Genomic DNA, 20,312 nt, shown 5'->3' with positions numbered 1-20,312 from the left:
GTTCCAGACTTCCAGTTTCACTCGATTAAGAACACCATTTGGGATAGGTTTTAGGCAAAAATAACACTCCCAGTGTGTTTATTGGCCTCGAATTAGACTGGATACCCAAAACCAAGGCATAAGGACCACAAGAACCCACCGAAACTTGAGGTCAAAATCTCAAATAGAGAATTTGGAATTTCGCTGAAATTTTGGAATTTCGGTTATCTCAGTAAGTACTAAGATGACCGGTATGGGCAAAATTTCGAATCTTAATTGTTACTTTTATTGACTGTTGCACTAGAACCATATGGGTGTATCTACTTTATCAAAAAATGAAGTCTTTTCTTGCTTTCAAATTTTTCACAAAATGATTATCACCCAATTTGAGGCATTCATGAAAATTCTTCGAACCAATAATGGAATTGAATATACAGTTGGGGAGTTCCAAACCTATTTGGCCAATCATGGCATCATCCACCAAAGTAGTTGTGTTGACACTCCACCTCAAAATGGAGTAGCCAAATGCAAAAACAGGCACCTCCTTGGAGTTGCTAGATCATTGATGTTCATCATGCATGTCCCTCATTGTTTTTGGGGAGATGCTATTACAACTATCTTATTGATTGCATGCCATCCCATGTCCTACAATGACGCTGTCCCCTTGAGGTTCACTGTGGTTTCCACTGAAATCCCACCTAAGGTCTTGGGGGGGGGGGGGGGGATGTTGCCTTTGCTTAAAACCATCAAGTTCATGGTAAACTTGATCCTCGTGGTTTACAGTGTATTTTCCTTGGGTATTCTACCACTTAAAAGTGCTACAAGTGTTATCTCCCACCTTCTCGACAGATGTTTGTTTCTATGGATGTGGTTTTCTAGGAAAACCTTGCCTATTTTTCCCTTGCACCTCTTCAGGGGGGAGAATGAGTTACTGAAGCGGTTCCGGCTCTCATCCCTCCAATGGAAATCCCTTTTGATATTCTCATTGATGATGCCCACTTGGAAGATGGAGTAATTGGACAAGAACAATGGCCAATGGACAAGGACGATGACATGCAGGGGGAGCAACAACTTACAGTGCAATCTCACCTAAAGACTTATCAAAGAAAGGCAATGAAGTACCCTCTATTGCTCCTAGCCAGTTAGATGTTCCACTTCTTGCTCCTATAGAAACTAGTCCTGGTAAGTCTATTCCTACTTCAATTTCTAACCTTCATTAAACTTACCAATTACACACATGAAACAGCCAGGAGCATGCACTAAGCTCCCTATTTCTAACTCTCTTGTAAGTCGTAATAGTCACTATCCATAACTTTTCACAGCTTTGCTTCTTCCTTGTCCACTGTTTCTATCCCTAACACCTACTAGGAAGCATTAGCTCATTCACATTCGAAAGGAGCCATGGATGAAGAAATGCATGCCTTGGGAGAGGGGGGGGGGGGGGGAACAAACATGGGAGCTAATGACCCTACTTGTAGGAAAGAGGACTGTTGGGTGCAAATGGGTGTTTCTCATAAGGCACGAAGCTGATGGTACTGTGGAAATATACAAAAAGGGCAAATTGGTAGCCAAAGGGTTCACTTAGCTTTTGCTCCAGTTGGAAAAAATAACATAGTACATGTCATGCTCTCATGTGTAATGGATCAGGGAAGGGTCTTCAGTAACTTAATGTGAATAATGCATTCCTCCATGGGGAGATTCAAGAGGAGGTGTATATGGATGTAGCACCAGAGTATACTTCTATTGAAACTCATGGGAAGGTATGCAAACTTAAACATGTTCTATATGGGTCTAAATAGTCCCCAAGAGCATGGTTAGGAAGATTCATAGAGCCATGGTGTCCATCAGTTCTAGACAAAGTAATGCTGACCATACCTTGTTCATCAAAAAGATCGGTACTCACATAACAATACTCCTAGCATATGTGACGTCATTGCCATCACAGGCAGTAGTGGAGTAAACATTTCAGCTCTAAAGGTATTCTTGGGGGCTGAATTTGAAATCAAAGTCATTGGATAACTCAGATTTGTTTGGCATTGAACTAGCATATTCGGCTAATGGTCTGTGTCTTTCTTAGAGAAAATATACTCTGAATTTGTTGGCAGAAACAAGGTTGTTATGATGCAAGCCTGTTGAAGCTCCTATTAAGCCTAACTTGCACCTGAAGGCTAGAGAAGGGAAGCTTGTGGATAAGACCAGCTATCAAAGATTGGTTGGGAAGCCTATTAATTTGTCTCATACTGGGCCAGACATCACTTTTGCTGTTAGTCTGGTGAGTTAGTACATGCATGACCCTTACTCCACACATCTAGATATTATCTACCAGATCCTAAGATACCTACCAGCAGTCCCAAGAAAAGGGATTTTGATTTCTCCTCATGGGAACTTGAACATTGAGGCATTACATAGATGCGGATTGCACAAGATGCCTGGATGAGAAGTCTTCCTTTGGGTATTGCACCTATGTGGGAGGACATTAAGTGACTTGGAGGAGTAAGAAATATGTAATTGTTCATAGGTCCAATGTTGATGCAAAATTTAGAGCAATGGCATACACAGGAGACTTGTCTAGTATTGTGGTTCAAAGGGTACTTCAAGATCTGAGTGCAGTGTCAAAAGCTCCTATACTATTGTTTTCAGAGAGCAATCAACAATCCTCATATAATTCCGTTCATCATCATAGGACAAAGCATGTCGAGATTGAAGACACTTTATTAAGGAGAAGATCGAGTCTGGATTGATCAATATTTCCTTTGTCTTGTCAAAGAACCAAAAGGCTGATATCTTCACTAAGAGTTTGAGTACTAGAGTTTTTGGAAATGTTTCTAGCAAGTGAAGCATGATGGATATTTATCCACCAACTTGAGGGGGAGCATTGCAAGTCTAAAAATAAAGGGCCGAATTGTCTCGTGTATTATTTGCAATAATCCCACATCGGGAATTTTCTTTCATATTGTATTCTTTTTTTTTTTTTTTTTTGTACAAAGGGGCTTTATTATTGTACTCTTCTATTATTATAAATAAAGACCGACTCTGTCTATCTCTCTGACACAAGTCAGAAGTTCTCAGACCATTCAACAAAAATATATTGTGATAGATTTGTCATTTATTCAAGAGAAGCTGCAATAAGGATTCATTTCTCCTCATTATGTTCATATAGAAGACCAACTTGCAAGGTTTTGTTTGTCCAGCCAGGCAAATGCATTTGCATCATGCATAACAGCACCTATGTGATGATGCCATGAATACCAATCCTATAAGCAGGAAAATTTTAAGGTAATTTGCCTCCATGCACTTACAAATTTATGATCAAAATTGAGCAGCTGTAACTCCAGCAGGATCCGGATGACCAAATTGTCAAGAATATCATGATTGGCTAGGCATCTTCACTCTTTAGTGCTTGCTGTAACTGTGCAAAAGCAGCAGGATGCATTCTGCTGATGGCTGCATTAAAAGATGAGTCCCCATGAAGAGCCACACACATTTGAAGGTTATCTCTCACCAAAGTCTGCAATGATAACTGTTTGATAGGATCTGAAGCTTTTATCTGATCATAGAGATTTCCCCCCCCCCCCCCAACAAAAAAAAAAAAAGAAAAAAAAAGAGGAAAAGAAATTTAGAATAAATTAAGTTAAATCATATGCAGGACTCCAGGATAGATCCAAGAAGTTACTTGTCTCCTTCTGAACTCTATAGTTGGAAAAGTTTCCTCTCTGTGGGACCCACTGGAGCTGTTATCACTACTGCAAATAATTATTCAAAATTACTTTTGCTACTGGAAATTAAGGATGAAAAAACCTTAGCACTAAAAAGCCACAAACTAAAGAAATAAAAAATTGTAATGAAGTTAGAATGTTTTTAAGGATCTCACCTGGATTCCTCATTCAAGTCTTCACTTCCACCCACTATCACACTCGTACAGACACTGCATGAGTAAAACATATCACACTCTTGTAAAAACTAATACAGACACTGCATGAATAAAACATATCACACTCTTGTCAAAACTAACTGATTTGATACTAGGTTTGCCACAACTAATGCAACTTGAAGAGTACCTGAGGATCTGATCAAGTTTATCAAGGACTTGGGGTAATCTAAGGGTCAAAATAATAGAAAGAGCTAAACCAAAGATCTTCCTTTGGATGGACGTTACGTTGTCTACCTGCAGATAGAGCACAGAGACAAGTATTCAATAAGTGAACTAAACAAATGAAAAGATGCCATAAATAATCAAATTTAAAATAAAGTGGCAAATGCTGTAAAATAAAAATTCCTCATTTAAATGAAATAAACTCAAGAAAGGTAAAGAAAATGCCAACAGAATTAAGGTACGAGAAGTCTTCTTCATTTTGTGTTGGTATTGGGGGGGGGGGGGAGAGAGAAGGGGAGGGAGGATGGATGGTGTGCACGCATATCTCATACTCTTTGTTAAGAAAATCAAAAAGCTTTCACAAACATAACAACTATTTGTTTTTTCTTTTCATTTTGTTTCACCAAAGCCCATTCCTGTTTTGTGCCATCCAAATTGGATAATTAATGCAACTCTATGGTTCTAAAGAGAGAACATTTCCTCTTCCAAGCAGCATTTTTTGTTTCCAAAATCTCTCAATCAAATCTAGGATGGAAATAGACTCAGACTATCCCCTAGAAGCAGCATTGAATATCCCATGGGCTACATGAACAATAACTGGCAATGCTAGCTTCAAGCATTGGGTGGTCTGAAAATATTGAATGATTGAATGTGCATCTATTTTATTTTTTCAGGAATGCGGGGAGGGGGCAAAAATCATCATATATGATCCTATTATAACACCCCAGCACACCCTCAAATAAAGCTAACAGAGGCAAGGGTTTGGCATCAAAATTAGTCGGAACTATGACTTCTTCCGTAGGAAATTGTGCTATATCTTTTGTAATGAAACGTCAAACTACAAAGCATTATGTGAAGAAAATAGTGGGTAAGGGACAGTGGTGAACCACCATTGGATCAGCCTGGTAGGAGCCAAGGATCAAGATATCGGGTCCGAGGCTTTTTTTAGTCCAGCCAGAAACTGAGATCTGACCAAAATTTTGCTGAGATGGGCCAAACAAGGGAATTTTCCTTGGAAATCTTGACAACTGGTTTTGGTCCTATTTTGGTGTTTCTTCACTTGATTTTTGGCATACACTGTTTTAAAGGGCACTAAACACAATGAATGAGCTATTTTGTATTTAAAAAAAAAAAAATCACTGAAAAGATAGAACTTATATCCTATTAGTTTAGTAACAACAAATATAGAGAGTTCTAATCTAATTTACTTTAAATGTTTAAACAACCAACATCCCTTGAAAAACAAAACGATGCTAACCGTAAACTAAAGAACCAAAAGAAATGATTGGTGAGAGCATCACTTAATTCACTTCATTCCACGAGCCTTAATTCCCTGATGAGTTCATCAGTGGATCCAATCAATCATAGTTGTCACAACGACGAGGCGATACGAGGTGGTTTAGGCTAGTTGAGGCAATGAGTCGACGAGGCGCCCTCCGAGGCGCTTTTAATGAGGTTGAGGTGTTTTAAGTGAAATTTTTAGTGTACATCTCATTCACTCTAATTCATTATAAATCTATCATATCTTATATAATAAAAAAACTAATATTAGCCTACCTCAAGTCATCTAACATACTACAAACCACACATAGTAGGTCCTAAATAAAAAGTCGCAGGAAGAAACCAAGTGAAGAAGCCACTTGTCGCTGGCCACTACTTGCCGGAGTGTCGTCGTGGGAATGGAAGAGAAGGAGAGAGGAAGAGAGAAAGAGATTAGGATTAGAGTGAGAGTGAGAGACTCGAGTCAAGAACTTATTCTCTTTCGATTTTTTTTTTTAATTTTAACATTTGATCACATGTAGCGTCATTATAAATATGCATATATGTTCAAACAATAGATACTTTACAATCGGAATCTAATAAGTAATTCAATATATGCCTTCAATTTGGCATCTTTCATGTGATTTAAAAAAGAAAATAAAAAAAGCGGAAGCCTTGAGGTATAAGGCATTCGAGGCACCTGAGGCGACGACTCAGGACTCATACCCTAAGGCAGTAGCCTTATAGTCTAAAAATAAGGCGATGCCGATTTGAGGCACTCTGAAGGCACCCGGACTCCGAGGCGACACTTAGGCGACGCCTTAACAACTATGCAACCAACAAGCTGCATACCACTGCATGTGTTTCAACTTCTCCTCAAAATGTGCACTATACACATCCCCTGGCATGGTGTCCACCCAGCTGTTGGTAGCCCATACTGCCCATCTGTAGGTCCCTAAGTCCACAAAAGATGATCCTGACCCATCTCTATATCCATGTGGGAGGATGAACGATGAAGAAATGTAGAGATTTGCAAGAAAAATCAAGTTTTTAGGTTGAAATGGGAGATGCCAAAACTAGCGAGATAGAGGAGACAAGATTTGACAAATTGCAGATCTCGTCAAAATAGGAGTCTAAAACAAAAGGAATTGGTTAATCGAATTTCTACGAAACCAATTAAAACTGGTGAACGATTTTTCTCCCCTAGGATTTTGTCTAGAGCCAAAATCTCAGAAAAACTTGAACAATGGTTAGAGCTGAGGATGGTGCTAATGTTGATAGATTCATGGGTGATCAAGGTCAAGTAAATGCTCAGGATGCAGCAGCAGTCCCATTCAAGGTTACAATTGGAGCTACTCCAGATGATGAGCATTGGTCCATTTCCCATTCCTCAAGTGATGCTGGTGGTGATGGGGACAATGGGGGTACAGACTCACGCTCATCCTTTGACAGCTGTACAAGATTTGGATGAGACCAAAGCTCTTAGTTAGTGTCCGACTCGTGGTGGTTCTGATGTTGGAGAGGATGCTACTAGCGGAGCTGATACTAGCTGTGGTGAAGGTGATGGTGGTGGCAAGTGTGATGGACTTCGAGCCCCATAAGATTCACTGAGGAATCAGTGCATTGGAAACCATGGTTATGGACCAGAATCCATTAGTATGCAAGATTTTCTTTTCCAAATGAAATCCTTCAGCATATGAAAGAGTGAATAAGTGCTTTCTTTGTTGTGGAATAAGAAGCCTTCGTATCTTAATGCATGTATTTGATTTATTCGGAGTTATTGGAGTAGGATCCATTTTTGAGAATAGGAGTAGAAACAATAACAAGAATATTTCCAGCGGAACATCTTTTACAATACCTGGAGAGATAGTTCACTAATAAACCGGTGGATAAGCAACTCGACTCATTCACATATAGATCATGAATGTTTGGAATCCATGATTACCTCAATTTAGTACCACTCTTCCAGCCTGCACCCCCTAGATGTCTAGTCAGCTGCTGCGCCTCAATGCATTTCAGGTAGAACCAGCTAGGTCCTCCTCATCCACTGGGTTAGGTGTAATTCAAGAGGGCCCCATGGCTAGTTCCAACCCAATAGATAGACAGATAAGATGGACATTGATACCTTATCAGGCTCTATTGGTGGATTTGGTATTGGTGAGAGGGACACCAGAGAGAGTGGGTACTAGTATTGGTGTGCCTCATCTTTTATTGATGATCATAGTTCATATATGAGGGCCTCAAAGCAGAGTTGGTCACATTTCAACCTACAAGGTCAGACAGTTAGGATGGGGGAGCATATGTGTGCTCCATGGTATTCTAGTGTTGACTATTGTCCCACTCACAGTATGGCAATACAAGATCTTCCTTTACCAATGAGGTGTTCTTGTACCTTGTCTGACGTGAAATGGATCTAGGACTACCAAAAGAAGGCCTAGGGAGGTTACCAGCACCCTGTGGCCCTTCCAGTAACCCAGGGAATTTCATCCGGCAGCATAAGGACATTTTGGGCACCCCTAATCCAACCCAATTTGATCTAGCCCAAAATCAGAATTTTGTCAGGAGCCCAAGTCTATCTTTATTTTGCTATGAGTTAAGTCTTTGTAAAGTTATAAAAGAGTCCTAGTTTAGTTAGGACTCCCAAAAGAAAGGGATTCCTGTAGTTGTAGTCCACTTTATACAAGGAGTCTAGATCTACTCTTCTTTTGTAATTTGGAATTTGGATCAGAGTCCAAGTTTGAGTCACCTTCTTATGTTGAGTCCTAAGGTGATTGGATACATGTAAGGCTATAAATAAAACCTCACAAGCTTGTAAAAGGCAGTTTGGATATGAGAATTGGAAGGTGCCAAGAGTGCAGTCATGGGTTTCCTTAGGATGGGAGACTAGCAGCTGTGATGCATTCATTGTTTCTGTAATTTGAAAGTTCTTCAAGCTCCTTTTTTCTTCAAGCAAGTACAAAGGCCCCAGCCCAGCCGCATCCTCTCTTCCTTCTTCTTCTCTCACTTACAGCCCTTCTATTTCCCTTCCCCAAGCTTGCGGCAACCCCTCCCAATCCCCAAACAATAGTTCCCCCAATCCGTATCCCTTTAGGAAACCTCTTCAGCTCCCCAACCCTAGGAAGACTGAATCCCTTCTTCTTCCCTTAAACCCTAAGCCCCATATCTTTTTTCTTGTTTTTCTCTCTAATTTTCTGGAATTCTGTTTTGGAAATTTTGGACTTTTTCTGAGACCTAAAATTCAAGGTCAGATCTATGGCAATCTAACCGTTAAATCTGTCCCAAACTTTAGTAACCTCATCCCTCAATGCTAATGACCTTCACTCTTGGTTTCAGCCTAATCGGATCAACCAAACACTAGTCTAAATTCTACACCCTAATTTCTTTGGTGCTCTAAACTAGAAACCCTAACCATACTTTCTAAGTTTCAACCACAACTTTCAAAACCTTCATCCAAAACCAATTCCTTTCAGAATTACCTTCCCCAACCCCTACTTGACCTTTGACTATAACCTCTCCCTAGCAATCACCCTCAAAACCGCAATTTCTGTTGAACCCCAAATTTCAAAACCCTAAACTTGGCAAATTCATATCTATAATTAATTTATAGCAAGGTTTAAGACTGAATTTCAACCAACACTAAACCCTAATCTGTAGTCTTACCTGAACCTAGCCTTCCTCTCTTCCAAACCCACTTTTCAGCCTTAACCCTGCAACTGCGGGTATTAAACCACTGCCATAGTCCAATTTTGGTTGAACCCACCGAAATGTCAACCGAAGTTTTTGGTGGAACCCAATGAAATTTCAGTTTTTTGCACAATTGAGACAAAATTAGGGGGTGAAAAATTTTGCCCAGGTTTTGACCCATCTTGGTGGAAGAGTTTTATGAAACCCTATCTAAGTTCCAAAATTGCTGAGTTATGCCAATGCCGCCAGTCAAAATTCCGGGGTTCCCCCCCTCTTCCCCATTTTTGCCTCTTTCAACCTCTTCTTCACTAAAAAATTATCACCCCTTTATCTTCCTTCACCTTGTTTGTTGCTTGGTCCATGGAAACAGTCCTTATGGAGTATATGGTGGAGTTGCTGGACATAGGGGGTCATTTACTACTGCTAATAGTATGTCTGCCTATGGGTATAGGGATGCATAGGGATCAGGTGCATATTTTGTGGGCTACATCTTTGGATATCCATCACAACCAGTTGGGCCAATTTGGCCATCATCCTCTTACAGTCCGTTTCCTAATGATACTACCTTCTTTGGATTAGATCTTACCCGTACTACGTGTCTCATGGGATGGATGCACGAGGAACTCAACTTGGAATTGAGTGAAGATGTCAACAAAAGTTTATTTTTGGTTATTTACTTTGTATGAAACATTTAATATACTAATGTAATTTGTTCAATTTTACAAGTTTATTTATACGGAACCTTTCAAGTATACTTCCATTTGAATAATAACTCTCCATTGGTTTTTTTAGCAAAATGCCGGTGTCATTGTGTTCTTTATACTCCAAATAGGTTGTATGCAAAAATCCAAATAAAAAAAACCATGAAAATATGTCCGAAACTATCCATCAAGCTGTCTTAGAAAATTCCCTGGTTTCAAACGAGATGGCTGAAATTTCGACTTTGTCTAGGTTTTGAAGTGGTTGAACTCGGTCTCGAAACCAAGGATTGATCCTTGACTACTGCTGGTTCACTTGATTAAGATTTTGTGGGAGAACCCTAGATTGGGGTTGCATCCAACTTTGTACAAATTTCAACTAAAACTTGTGAAATTTCGACCTTTTTTCAAAAACCGAGACGAAACTTCTGTATAGCAACTTTTTTACCAAATTTCGACCAAGACTGGCGATAAAGAGATTTCTCAAAGTGATTGTTTTAGGTACTTAGGTTCAATCATAAGTAAAAGAGGTGATTTGGAAGATGAGGTTTCCCAAAGAATTAAAATAGGGTGGATGAAGTGGAGAGGTGCGTCCGGGGTCTTATGTGATCGGCGTATTCCATTAAAGCTTAAAGGAAAATTTTATAGGACCGTTGTTCGACCGCTTGATGTCGGTGCGAAAAAGAATCATATAGATAAACTCGCAAATGAGGATGCTAGTGGATGAGTGGCAAAACTAGGATGGATAAGATAGCGATCATATTGAGTTGGGCTGGGAGTTGCTCCCTGTGATAAGCTTAGAGAGTCGTTTGGGTGGCCGGTCCGTTCACGGAGACCTATATGCTCCGCGGAGAAGTGATATAATCCATATTGAAGGAACTAGAAGAGCTAGGGGTAGACCTAAGATAACCTTAGGAGAAGTGGTGAGAAAGGATATGTATAGCTTAGGCCTTGTATCTAGCATGGCCTCGAATAGAACTGATTGGAGGGCAAGAATCCATGTAGCCGACCCCATTTAGTTGGGACAAGGCTTATTGTTGTTGTTGTTGTTGTTGTTGTTGTTCGACCAAGACTGGCCCACTCCAGTAATAAAAGTACCCATATCTTACTCGAATTCTGCAAGATTTCGCAGAACTCAAGCGGTACTGCCGGTGGTATTTCGACCTGCTAACCTGATATTTTCTGATTTAGTTGCACTTGAACCCTTCTTGACCAATTCTCAATCACTCCTTTGTCCATCACACTCTTTGCTCCTCTTCAGGGGGATTTGGTTAGATTTTTGTAAGGTTTGTTCTAAACTATAGATATCTTTACAGTCCATGGCCTGACTACAAATTCTCTATGCTAGGACATCTACTATATGTTGATGATGCCACCTATAGAAGGGCAGCGATGGACTTCATGAACAAGTTTAGCATGACATGGCCTACTTTTGTCTAGTATTTAAATTTTAAAGTACTACACGTCATGGGGGATGGATCCACCAAGGCACTCAACTTAGAACTGAAGCCTCAAGAGTTTTCTTTGGTTATTGTATTTTTTTTGCATACTTAATTTTGTGTTAGACATTCAATTTTATGAAAGTTTTTACTAACACTTGAATGATAACTTTTCACCGGCTTTTTTTAGCAAAATGCCTACATTATTGTGTTCTTTAAGCTTTAAATAGGGAGTAAGCAAGAAATTACACCAAAATTACACCTAAAAACCCTGAAACTAGCTGTAGATACTAGATATTACCTGAGAAAATTTCCAAGTTTCAATTATATATAGGTTTCGAGGATGGTCAAAACTGGCCTTTAAACCGGGATTTTAAAACTTGCCATCCATTAAAAAACCCTAGATCCTTGGTTCACATCACTGTCCCAGCACACCAGCCACCATACCAATACTCAGCTGCACCATATGATCCATATGATGGTGGATCAATGGGTAATACATCACAGTTTGGTGACCCATATCCTAAGATGGGTTACCTTTAGTATGCCCACAAACATGGAGGTGGTGTTTGATTATTTTCGGTTCTTTCAGAGCCTATGACGTGGAATATATATGTCACAATCAGAGAGCAATGCACATTGGGTCTGATAGACTTACAGTGGGATTGAGCACTGCCGACATGGCAGATTCTATAAATCTAGGTATAGAGGAACTCCTATGGTTTTGTATTTCTTACGAATTGGTATTTTGTAATTGATGTTTTATTAATTTATCTGATGTTCTAGTAATGTCTTATATGTAATGCACATTTAAAGGTAGGTTTAATGTTTTTCTTCATTATCAAATGAAATTGCTTATAATTTATGTCAATTAATACTTCAAGCATGTGCAAATTGGAGAGACCAATTTGTGTAGGCTTTTACTTGAACTTCCACGGTAATGAGTTTATAGGCCTTAAAATAGGTTATCTAAGAAGAACCAGATGAAAATAAATACATAAAAAACTACCGAAACCTGGTACAACAAAATTCTGTATGAGGTTTCAGCAAAATTTCAGCTGAAGTCTTGAGGTTTCGGTCCCCTCAAGGTGGTGGAAACCTCAAGACGAGACAAAATCTCAAACCTTGGTCTAGGTAACATATTATACAATGTCTAAGTGTTACGAATTATGAGTACAAGTGAACAACCAAAGTCAAAACACTCCTACAAAAGCACGCCTCCCAACTGTATGACAATACAACATAGGAGGCTCGAAACCTTAAGGGATATCTTTGTTCAATAAGAAATGTAAGTGTTAACAACCATGGTTATGTTCTGTGTGCCTACTTTATAGTGTACCCATGAAAGCAAAATGCTATATCAAAGGTCAAGGATACATCTAATAACTGGATTCAGAATATAAAGTTCCTAATCCCAATATATGTTACATTATTACCTTGTCAAGCCATATATCGACCAAACAAAGTAGTACATTTTCCTCAATTGAGATGCCAGCCTGTTGGAGTGCTGTGGAAAGTGATGGCTCTGATGTCAAATGGGCCAAAAAATTGGTGTTTGTTACCAAAATCCTTGCTAGAATGGCCGCAGAGGATGCCTTAACAGCTGTCTTAGTAGGATCATGATCATCTCCTCCACTCAAGCATATTAGAATTAATCTCTATGCAACACCCACAGAAAATAAACCACAACCCAAAGTAAATAGTGAAATCATATTTAGCACCTACATCAAGTCATGCACAACAACAAAAACATCTGCATACCTGAAGGCTACTGCTGATCAAAGGAGGGGCCTCCATAGGGAAACACTGCAAAGAAATCCAAGTGAAAATAAATTAGATTTGATGTTTAGCTTCAGAAGAGTTAACTTGTATATATTCCAAAAGCCAAAAGATTTCCAGGAAAGTAGAAATTACTGTTAAGATGGTCCAGATACTAATTGGTATTGGAGGAACTTTTGCCAACAGAAAAGAGAAACATACAGGTATTCAGTGTTGGTGTTGTAAGGCAAATTTAGTGGTAGATTTATTTTATTATGGAATGTATATCTGTTATGAGATTTGGAAGGATCATTGACAAGATCCTTTACATTTCCTTGTAATATTCCCACACTGGGAAGATTTGATTTGTTCTATATTTGGAAGGTTATTGTTATAAATAAAGCTCCTGCCATGCCCTCTAGACACAAATCAGAATTTTCAAAATTTTCCCCATGTCATATTAGAGCCACCTCTGATCTGAGAGCCCTAGCACCAGCATTGCAGGACCAGCAGCAACCACTGCCACAACCTCTTCTTCTCTTTTAGCCATCGCATCACCTCTTCTGTCTCTTCTTTCCACTAGCCACCATCACATCCTCTTAGATAACCATCACAGCAGCACCAACCACCATTGAACCACCCTAAACCTACTGCTGCAACCGCCTGGCCTTTTTTCCCTGACACAGCAACCATAGTGGGCTTGCAATCCATCTAGAATTACCGCCTGGTCCTTTTTCATCCTACAATTGGTCCTAGAAGGATCAATTACCCTCTGTGCCCCCTTCAGATTTTTATTTGCAGCAGCCGCTGCTGGCTGCCGCCAACGGTAGTGATGGTGCCACGTGATGGTGGGGTTTACTTGTAAATATTATTTTTTACTTTTACAATTTAAGGGTTTAAAGTTCATTAATTTACAAAATCAAACCCCTCATTTACCCGACTTCCAAATCCCTATTTCATTTTGCCTGCTACTGAATAAGATCTCAATCTCAAAGATGTCTTTTTCCACCAGCCGTGTGGTTTGGAATGGTTATAACTGAACCCCAATGATTAATGATTCCTTCTGTGTTTCGGCTATGGAAACTCAGTAATGAATTTATCTACTTATCTTTCACTGGGAATTTTGCAGATTTTTCTGTAGAAATTTGTAAAATGTGTCTGCTTTAGTCGCTGCAGCTCATAAATATTGCAGTATAAACTTTTAGTTTCTTTATTCCTGTTTAGTGTAAACTATTAAACTTTGGAAATGCATCCTTGGAATGTGTTTTCTCTGCGAATCATTTGTTTGTAGTGAAAATTGGGTATTACCCGCTTTTTTCATGTTTTAATTTCATGATTGGGATAAGATGCAAACGGGTAACTAGTAGGTTTTTAGTTCTTTGTAGGACCTGAGAACTGCTGTGTTTTTCCCTCAAGGCCAGAATTAAAATATCCCAAATTTCCACTTACTCAAATTGAAGTGTTGGTACTTCAAAAGGGAATCCACATCCCTTACCTCTCTCTGTAGCTTGTTCTTTGAATTTTAAAATCCCATTTTTCATAGTGAAAGACAAGTAGATAAAACAGAACAAAAAGCTTGCTCGATGGATTCTTCCAATTTCGCCAAGAAATCTAAAATTAAAGCAAGAGAGAGAAATGTATACCCTTTACGACAACCCCAACAAGGAAAACTTGCTCGATGTGAATCAATCGAACAGCAAGAAGGGATGGGGGCCTAGAATTCAACAACGACAAATAATACAACTTTGATGAAAGAATCACCCAACCATTTCAACAACAACAACAACAACAACAACAATAAGCCTTGTCCCAACTAAATGGGGTCGGCTACATGGATTCTTGCCCTCCAATCAGTTCTGTTTGAGGCCATGCTAGATACAAGGCCTAAGCTATACATATCCTTTCTCACCACTTCTCCTAAGGTTATCTTAGGTCTACCCCTAGCTCTTCTAGTTCCTTCAATATGAATTATATCACTTCTCCGTACAGGAGCATTTATAGGTCTCCGTTGAATGTGGCCGTGCCACCTCAAACGACTTTCTCTAAGCTTATCACTTATGGGAGCAACTCCCAGCCCAACTCTAATATGATCGTTTCTTATCTTATCGGGGAAAAAAAATTCACTACTGAGTTTCCATAGTTGAGACATAGAAAGAATTGTCAGGGTCCGGAGCTTTTATAACCATTCCATATAACCATTCCAAACCACATGAGCTCTGGTGGAAAAAGACATCTTTGAGAATGAGATCTTATTCAGCAGCAGGCAAAATAAATAGGGATTTGGGAGTTGGGTAAATGAAGGGTCTGATTTTGTAAATTCATAAACTTTAAACCCTTAAAATGTAAAAATAAAAAAATAATTTACAAGCAAAGCTCCACCATTTGATTCTCAACCGTTCGATCTCATTTTGATTATGTGGCGCGATCACCACTGTTGGCAGCAGCCATCCAATAAGTCCAATTTCCCTTACTGCCGGCAATCCTAAACCCAATGATAGCCTCTAGAGGCCATCACTGCAACCTGAGCAGGCTTCTAAAGGGGTCAACTCCATCTTTAACTCCTACCCTTATCGACCCCTTCTGCTGAACTTTCCGACCCTTCCCCCATAACGCATCGCAACCCATCGCCTGCATCTTATGATCCTCCTAGGATCACTTTACCTTGTTGCGATTGGTCCTAGGACTATCGCCATGCCTTGTGATTATTACTAGGGCCATCACTTCCCTTCCTCGAACCTCAATTTTTTTTAACCTAAAACACCATCCTTCATGCTTTGTTTTTGGTGGTTTTTCTCCTACCAACACTATTTTTTTCTAGTACTTGATCCGTTCTTCTTGTCCTGCTGTGGCCAATACAATTACCTCCACTCTTTTGGTACATCTAGTATAGAGGATCCTCCCGTTTCTTCTGTTTCTCGAGGTAGTCATTTTTCTCCCTTTCAAATGACCATTGTTAAGCTTAATGGGACCAATTACCTTCGCTGGTCTGGTTCTATTTCTCTTGTGGTTGGTGCTTGTGGTCTCACCAGCCGTCTTCATGGAACTTCTATCAAGCCCTCTTCTCCGGGTATAAAGAGAAGTGGGAGACAGATGACTGCTTGGTTACGGGATTTCTCCTTAATTCCATTGAACCAAGTATTTTAGAGAGTTACCTTCCCCTTCCTGATACTTGATACAATATAAAGGTTGCCAAAGAAACGTATTCCAAGGTTGGGAATAATGCACTATACTTTGAGATTAGAAAAAATAAAATAAAATATCACTTACAACAAAAGGGGCTTACTTTGTCTCAATATTATAACACTCTTCAAGACTATTTTTAGACTTTCGACTTCAACGAGCGATTTACTCCATCTTGTGCTACTGATGTTGCTACTTATTAGAAGTGGGAGGACAAGCTTCACATATATGACTTTCTGATTGGCCTTAATGTTAAGTGTGATCAGATCTGTGCACAGATTCTTTCGCGGGAGCCTTTCCCTTCTCTAAAGCAAGCCTATGATATAGTAGATATTGAGGACAGTTGTAGGACAGCCATGGTACATACTCAAACATTGGACAAGTCTACTTTGGTGGCTGGTTCTAGCAGCAATAAGTCTACTTCTGGTGATTCTTGCACCCTAGTGATGTGTGAGTACTGCAAAAAAGAGTGTCATACCCAAGATAAGTGTTGGAAGTTAACATGGCCATCTTGTAGGTTCTCGTGGAGGAGGTAGGAATGCGGATAGGGGAGGAAATCAAACATCTACACATCAACCAAATTCTGACACCTTGATTACTTTAGTGCCTCTTTCCTCTGACAAACTCTAGCACCTTTGCCAGTTGATGTCCAGACTTGATGTGTCCTCTTCATGCTAACTTTTAGTGTGAGTATAGCCTCTCTAGTAGTTCTCCCTAATGATCAACAATCTTCCACATGTATTTTTGGCTGTCATAGTGTCAATTCAACTTATCCCTCCTAGATAATGGATTCTAGGGCAACCAACCATATGACTACTTCATCATTCTTATTCTTTTATTCCTTTGACTCAGGGTTGTTCAAACGGCGATAGGTCTATCAGCCTCTTTCTCCTATCTCTAGAAAGGGATCTATTATCTGTTCACTTTCTCTTACCTTGTCTTTTGCTTTACAAGTTCTTAAGTTTTTGACTAACCTCTTATCCATTAGTAGCCTTACTCGTGACGTGAATTGCAAAATAACATATTTTCCTTCTCATTGTGTGTTTCAAGACCTAGAAACAGGAGTACGATTGGCAAGTGGTAGACAAAAAGGGGGCTCTAAATGTTACATTGGTCTCTATTATCTTTTTCTATGGCTTCTAGTTCCACCTTTCTTGCACTTTTTACCTTATTACAGTGGCATCGTCGTCTGGGCCACATTCCTTTACCTGTTTTGTCTAAGTTGTTTCTTGGTTTGATTAAAAGATGTAATTTGAATGACTTCTATTGTGAGGCTTGCATTTTAGCTAACAGACTAGGCATGTTTACCTTATTTTAGATCATCGAAGTACTATTTTTCTTTTCAATTATTCACTCTGATGTGTGGGATCCTTTTTGGATTGTGTCTTTGTCTAGTCATAGGTGGGTTGTCACATTCATTGATTGTTGCACTAGGACCATGTGTGTCTACTTACTTCACCAGAAAAGTAATGTTCTTTTGTGCTTACAAATTTTCATAAGATGGTTGGGACACAGTTTAGGGTCACAATTAAAATCCTTGGTACGGATAATGGGACTAAGTACTAGCGTGGCGCATTCCCATCTTACTTAGTTGACCATGGCATTATACATCAAACAAGTTCCCTCGACACTTTGCCCCAAAATGGGGTTGTTGAATACAAGAATAGACATCTCCTTGAGGTAACACATTCCCTAATGTTTAATATGCATGTGCCTCCTCGGTTTTGGGGTGATGCAATCCTTACTACAGCTTGTCTGATTAACTGAATGCCTTCTCGAGTTTTTGACCAGCGCTGCCCCCTTTCTTTTAGGGATAAGCCTGTACTGTACCACCTAAGATTTTTGGTTGTGTTGCATTTGCCTGGAACCACCATTTTCATGGCAAGTTGGATCCACATGGATTATAGTGCATTTTCTTGGATTATCTTGCTACCCAAAAGGTTAATAAGTGTCATCATCTTGGTTCTCGTCGTTTCTTTGTCTCCATGGATGTTGTGTTTCAGGAATAAGTTCCTTTCTTTAACCCTACACATCCTCAGGATGAGAGTCTTAGTGAAGAGGTTCCAGTCTTGATTCCTCATTTGAATATTTCTCCCTAGATTCTTACTGATGATTCTTCTTTGGAAGATAGAGTGACTAGACATGAACAACTGGTGGATGATGTGTAGGGGGAGCAAAGACCTCTGAGGACTTATCAAAGAAAGTTGCGAGAACCCCCTTTTGTGCCAAGCCAGTTGGAATCTTCAACTCCTAATCCTGAAGTATCAGCTCCTCTAGGTGCACCTGTCTTTAACCCTTCTTTTGACCCTACTTTGGACCTACCAATTATATTGAGAAAGCAACCACAAACTTGCACCAAACATCCTATTTTCAATTATGTTTCATATTAGTCCCTATCCCCAGAGTTTCAAAATATTGTTTCCTTTTTGTCCTTCACTCCTGTTCCTAATACTTTGAAGGAAGCATTATCACACTCTAAATGAAAAGAAGCAATAGATGAGAAATGCAAGCTCTTGGAGAAAAACAAAACTTGGGAACTGGTGACTTTGCTTTCAGGTAAGTGGACTGTTGGGTGCAAATGAGTGTTTGTTATCAAGCAAAAGGGATATGAGACTGTGGAGAGGTACAAGGCAAGATTGGTGGCCAAGGGCTTCACTTAGACTTATAGGATTGGTCACCAAGAACGTTTGCCCTTGTTGCTAAGATGAGCACACTTTGGGTTGTCCTTTCATGTGCATTGAATAAAGGGTGAATCCTACACTAGTTAGATGTGAAGAAAGCTTTCCTACATGGAGAACTTCAAGAGGAGGTGTGTATGGATGTACCTGAATATTGATGTACTACCTGAATATTCTACTACTGAAAGTGTGCAAGTTGAAAAGGGCATTATATGGGTTGAAACAATTTTCGAGAGCATGGTTTGGGAGGTTCCACAAAGCCACGATCTCTAATGGCTACAAGTAGAGTAATGTAGACCGTACCTTGTTCATTAAGAGAGATGGTTCCCATACTATTGTACTTCTAGTGTATGTGGATGATATTGTGATCACAATAACAATGAGGATGAAGTTTCAACCTTCAAGATTTTTTTGGGGATTGGACTTGAGATAAAAGATATTGGCAAACTCAGATATTTCCTTGGGCTGGAGTAAGGCATATTCAGCCATTGGTGTGTCTCTCTCAAAGAAAGTATACTCTGGATTTACTAAAGGAACTGGGATGTTAGGTTGTAAGCCAATTGAGAGTGTTGTTGAGCTTAATCAACATACGAAGGCAAAAGAGGGAGAACAAGTTGATAAGACAATCTTTCACAAGTTGGTCGGGAACCACATACTAGATCAGATATCACATTTGCAGCTAGCCTTGTCAGGTAGTATATGCATGATCCCTATTCCTCACATTTGGATGCACTATACCAGATCTTGAGATATTTGAAGGCTACTCCATGAAAAGCATTTTGATTTCAGCTCATGGGCACCTTAGAGTTGAGGCATACACAAATCTGGATTGGCAGGATGTCTAGATGACAAAAGGTTTACCTCTAGCTATTGTGCATATCTAAGAGGAAACTTGGGGGCGTGGAAGAGTAAGAAACATGCAGTAGTTGCGAGATCCAATGCTAAAGTAGAATTTAGGCATTAGCTTAAGGTACTTGTGAAGTACTATGGTTGAAGGGGCATCTTCAGGAGTTTGGGACAGATTTAGAGGAACTGATATAGTTTTATTTAGATAGCAAGTCAGTAATCAGCCTAGCTTATAATCTGGTACAATATGATAGAACCAAGCAAGTGGAGATCGAAAGACACTTCATCAAGGAAAAGATTTGAGGTTGTACTGATTCAGATAACCTTTGTTACCTCAAACTATCAACAAGCTGATATTCTTAGCAAGAGCTTAAGCACCAAAAGTATAAATACTCTCATTGGCAAGTTGGGCTTGATAAATATCTATACTCCAACTTGAGAGGGAGTGTTGTAAGGCAGATTAGTGATAAATTTACTTTATTATGGAAGGTAGATTTGTTAGGAGATTTGGTAGATCTTTGTGCAGATCATTTATTTTTCCTTGTAATATTGCCTTACAGGGAAGATTTGATTTGTTCTATATTTGGAAGGTTATTAGTATAAATAAAGCTCTTGCTGTGTCCTTCAGACACAAGGCAAGATTCCCACAATTTTCTCAGCATTTTGGAAATTCAGAAGCATTTAAAGAGGACAATTA

General features: G+C 39.4%; 1 protein-coding gene across 3 annotated transcripts in view; it reads right to left on the bottom strand.

Annotated features, from left to right (window-relative positions):
- LOC149011934 (ARM repeat superfamily protein) overlaps positions 1 to 20,312 on the bottom strand; it is a 118,422-nt gene that overhangs the window by 10,216 nt on the left and 87,894 nt on the right. For 2 of the 3 annotated variants that reach the window (XM_089164220.1, XM_089164219.1), the window contains exons 19-24: positions 12,915 to 12,959; positions 12,590 to 12,811; positions 4,038 to 4,144; positions 3,851 to 3,904; positions 3,653 to 3,722; positions 3,279 to 3,526 (exon numbers count right to left, since the gene is read on the bottom strand). In XM_089164220.1, coding sequence (XP_089020346.1) covers positions 3,356 to 3,526; positions 3,653 to 3,722; positions 3,851 to 3,904; positions 4,038 to 4,144; positions 12,590 to 12,811; positions 12,915 to 12,959 — 669 coding nt within the window. In that variant the 3' untranslated portion in view covers positions 3,279 to 3,355. The remainder of the gene's footprint in view (positions 1 to 3,278; positions 3,527 to 3,652; positions 3,723 to 3,850; positions 3,905 to 4,037; positions 4,145 to 12,589; positions 12,812 to 12,914; positions 12,960 to 20,312) is intronic. The other variant, XM_089164221.1, reaches the window with a different exon arrangement.

The sequence above is a fragment of the Hakea prostrata genome, chromosome 7 (assembly GCF_041222555.1).
Source record: "Hakea prostrata isolate BN-2017 chromosome 7, UWA_Hpros_2, whole genome shotgun sequence".
Lineage (NCBI taxonomy): Eukaryota > Viridiplantae > Streptophyta > Magnoliopsida > Proteales > Proteaceae > Hakea > Hakea prostrata.
The sequence above is the reverse complement of the archived record's forward strand: the minus strand, read 5'-3'. Positions and strand labels throughout refer to the sequence as shown.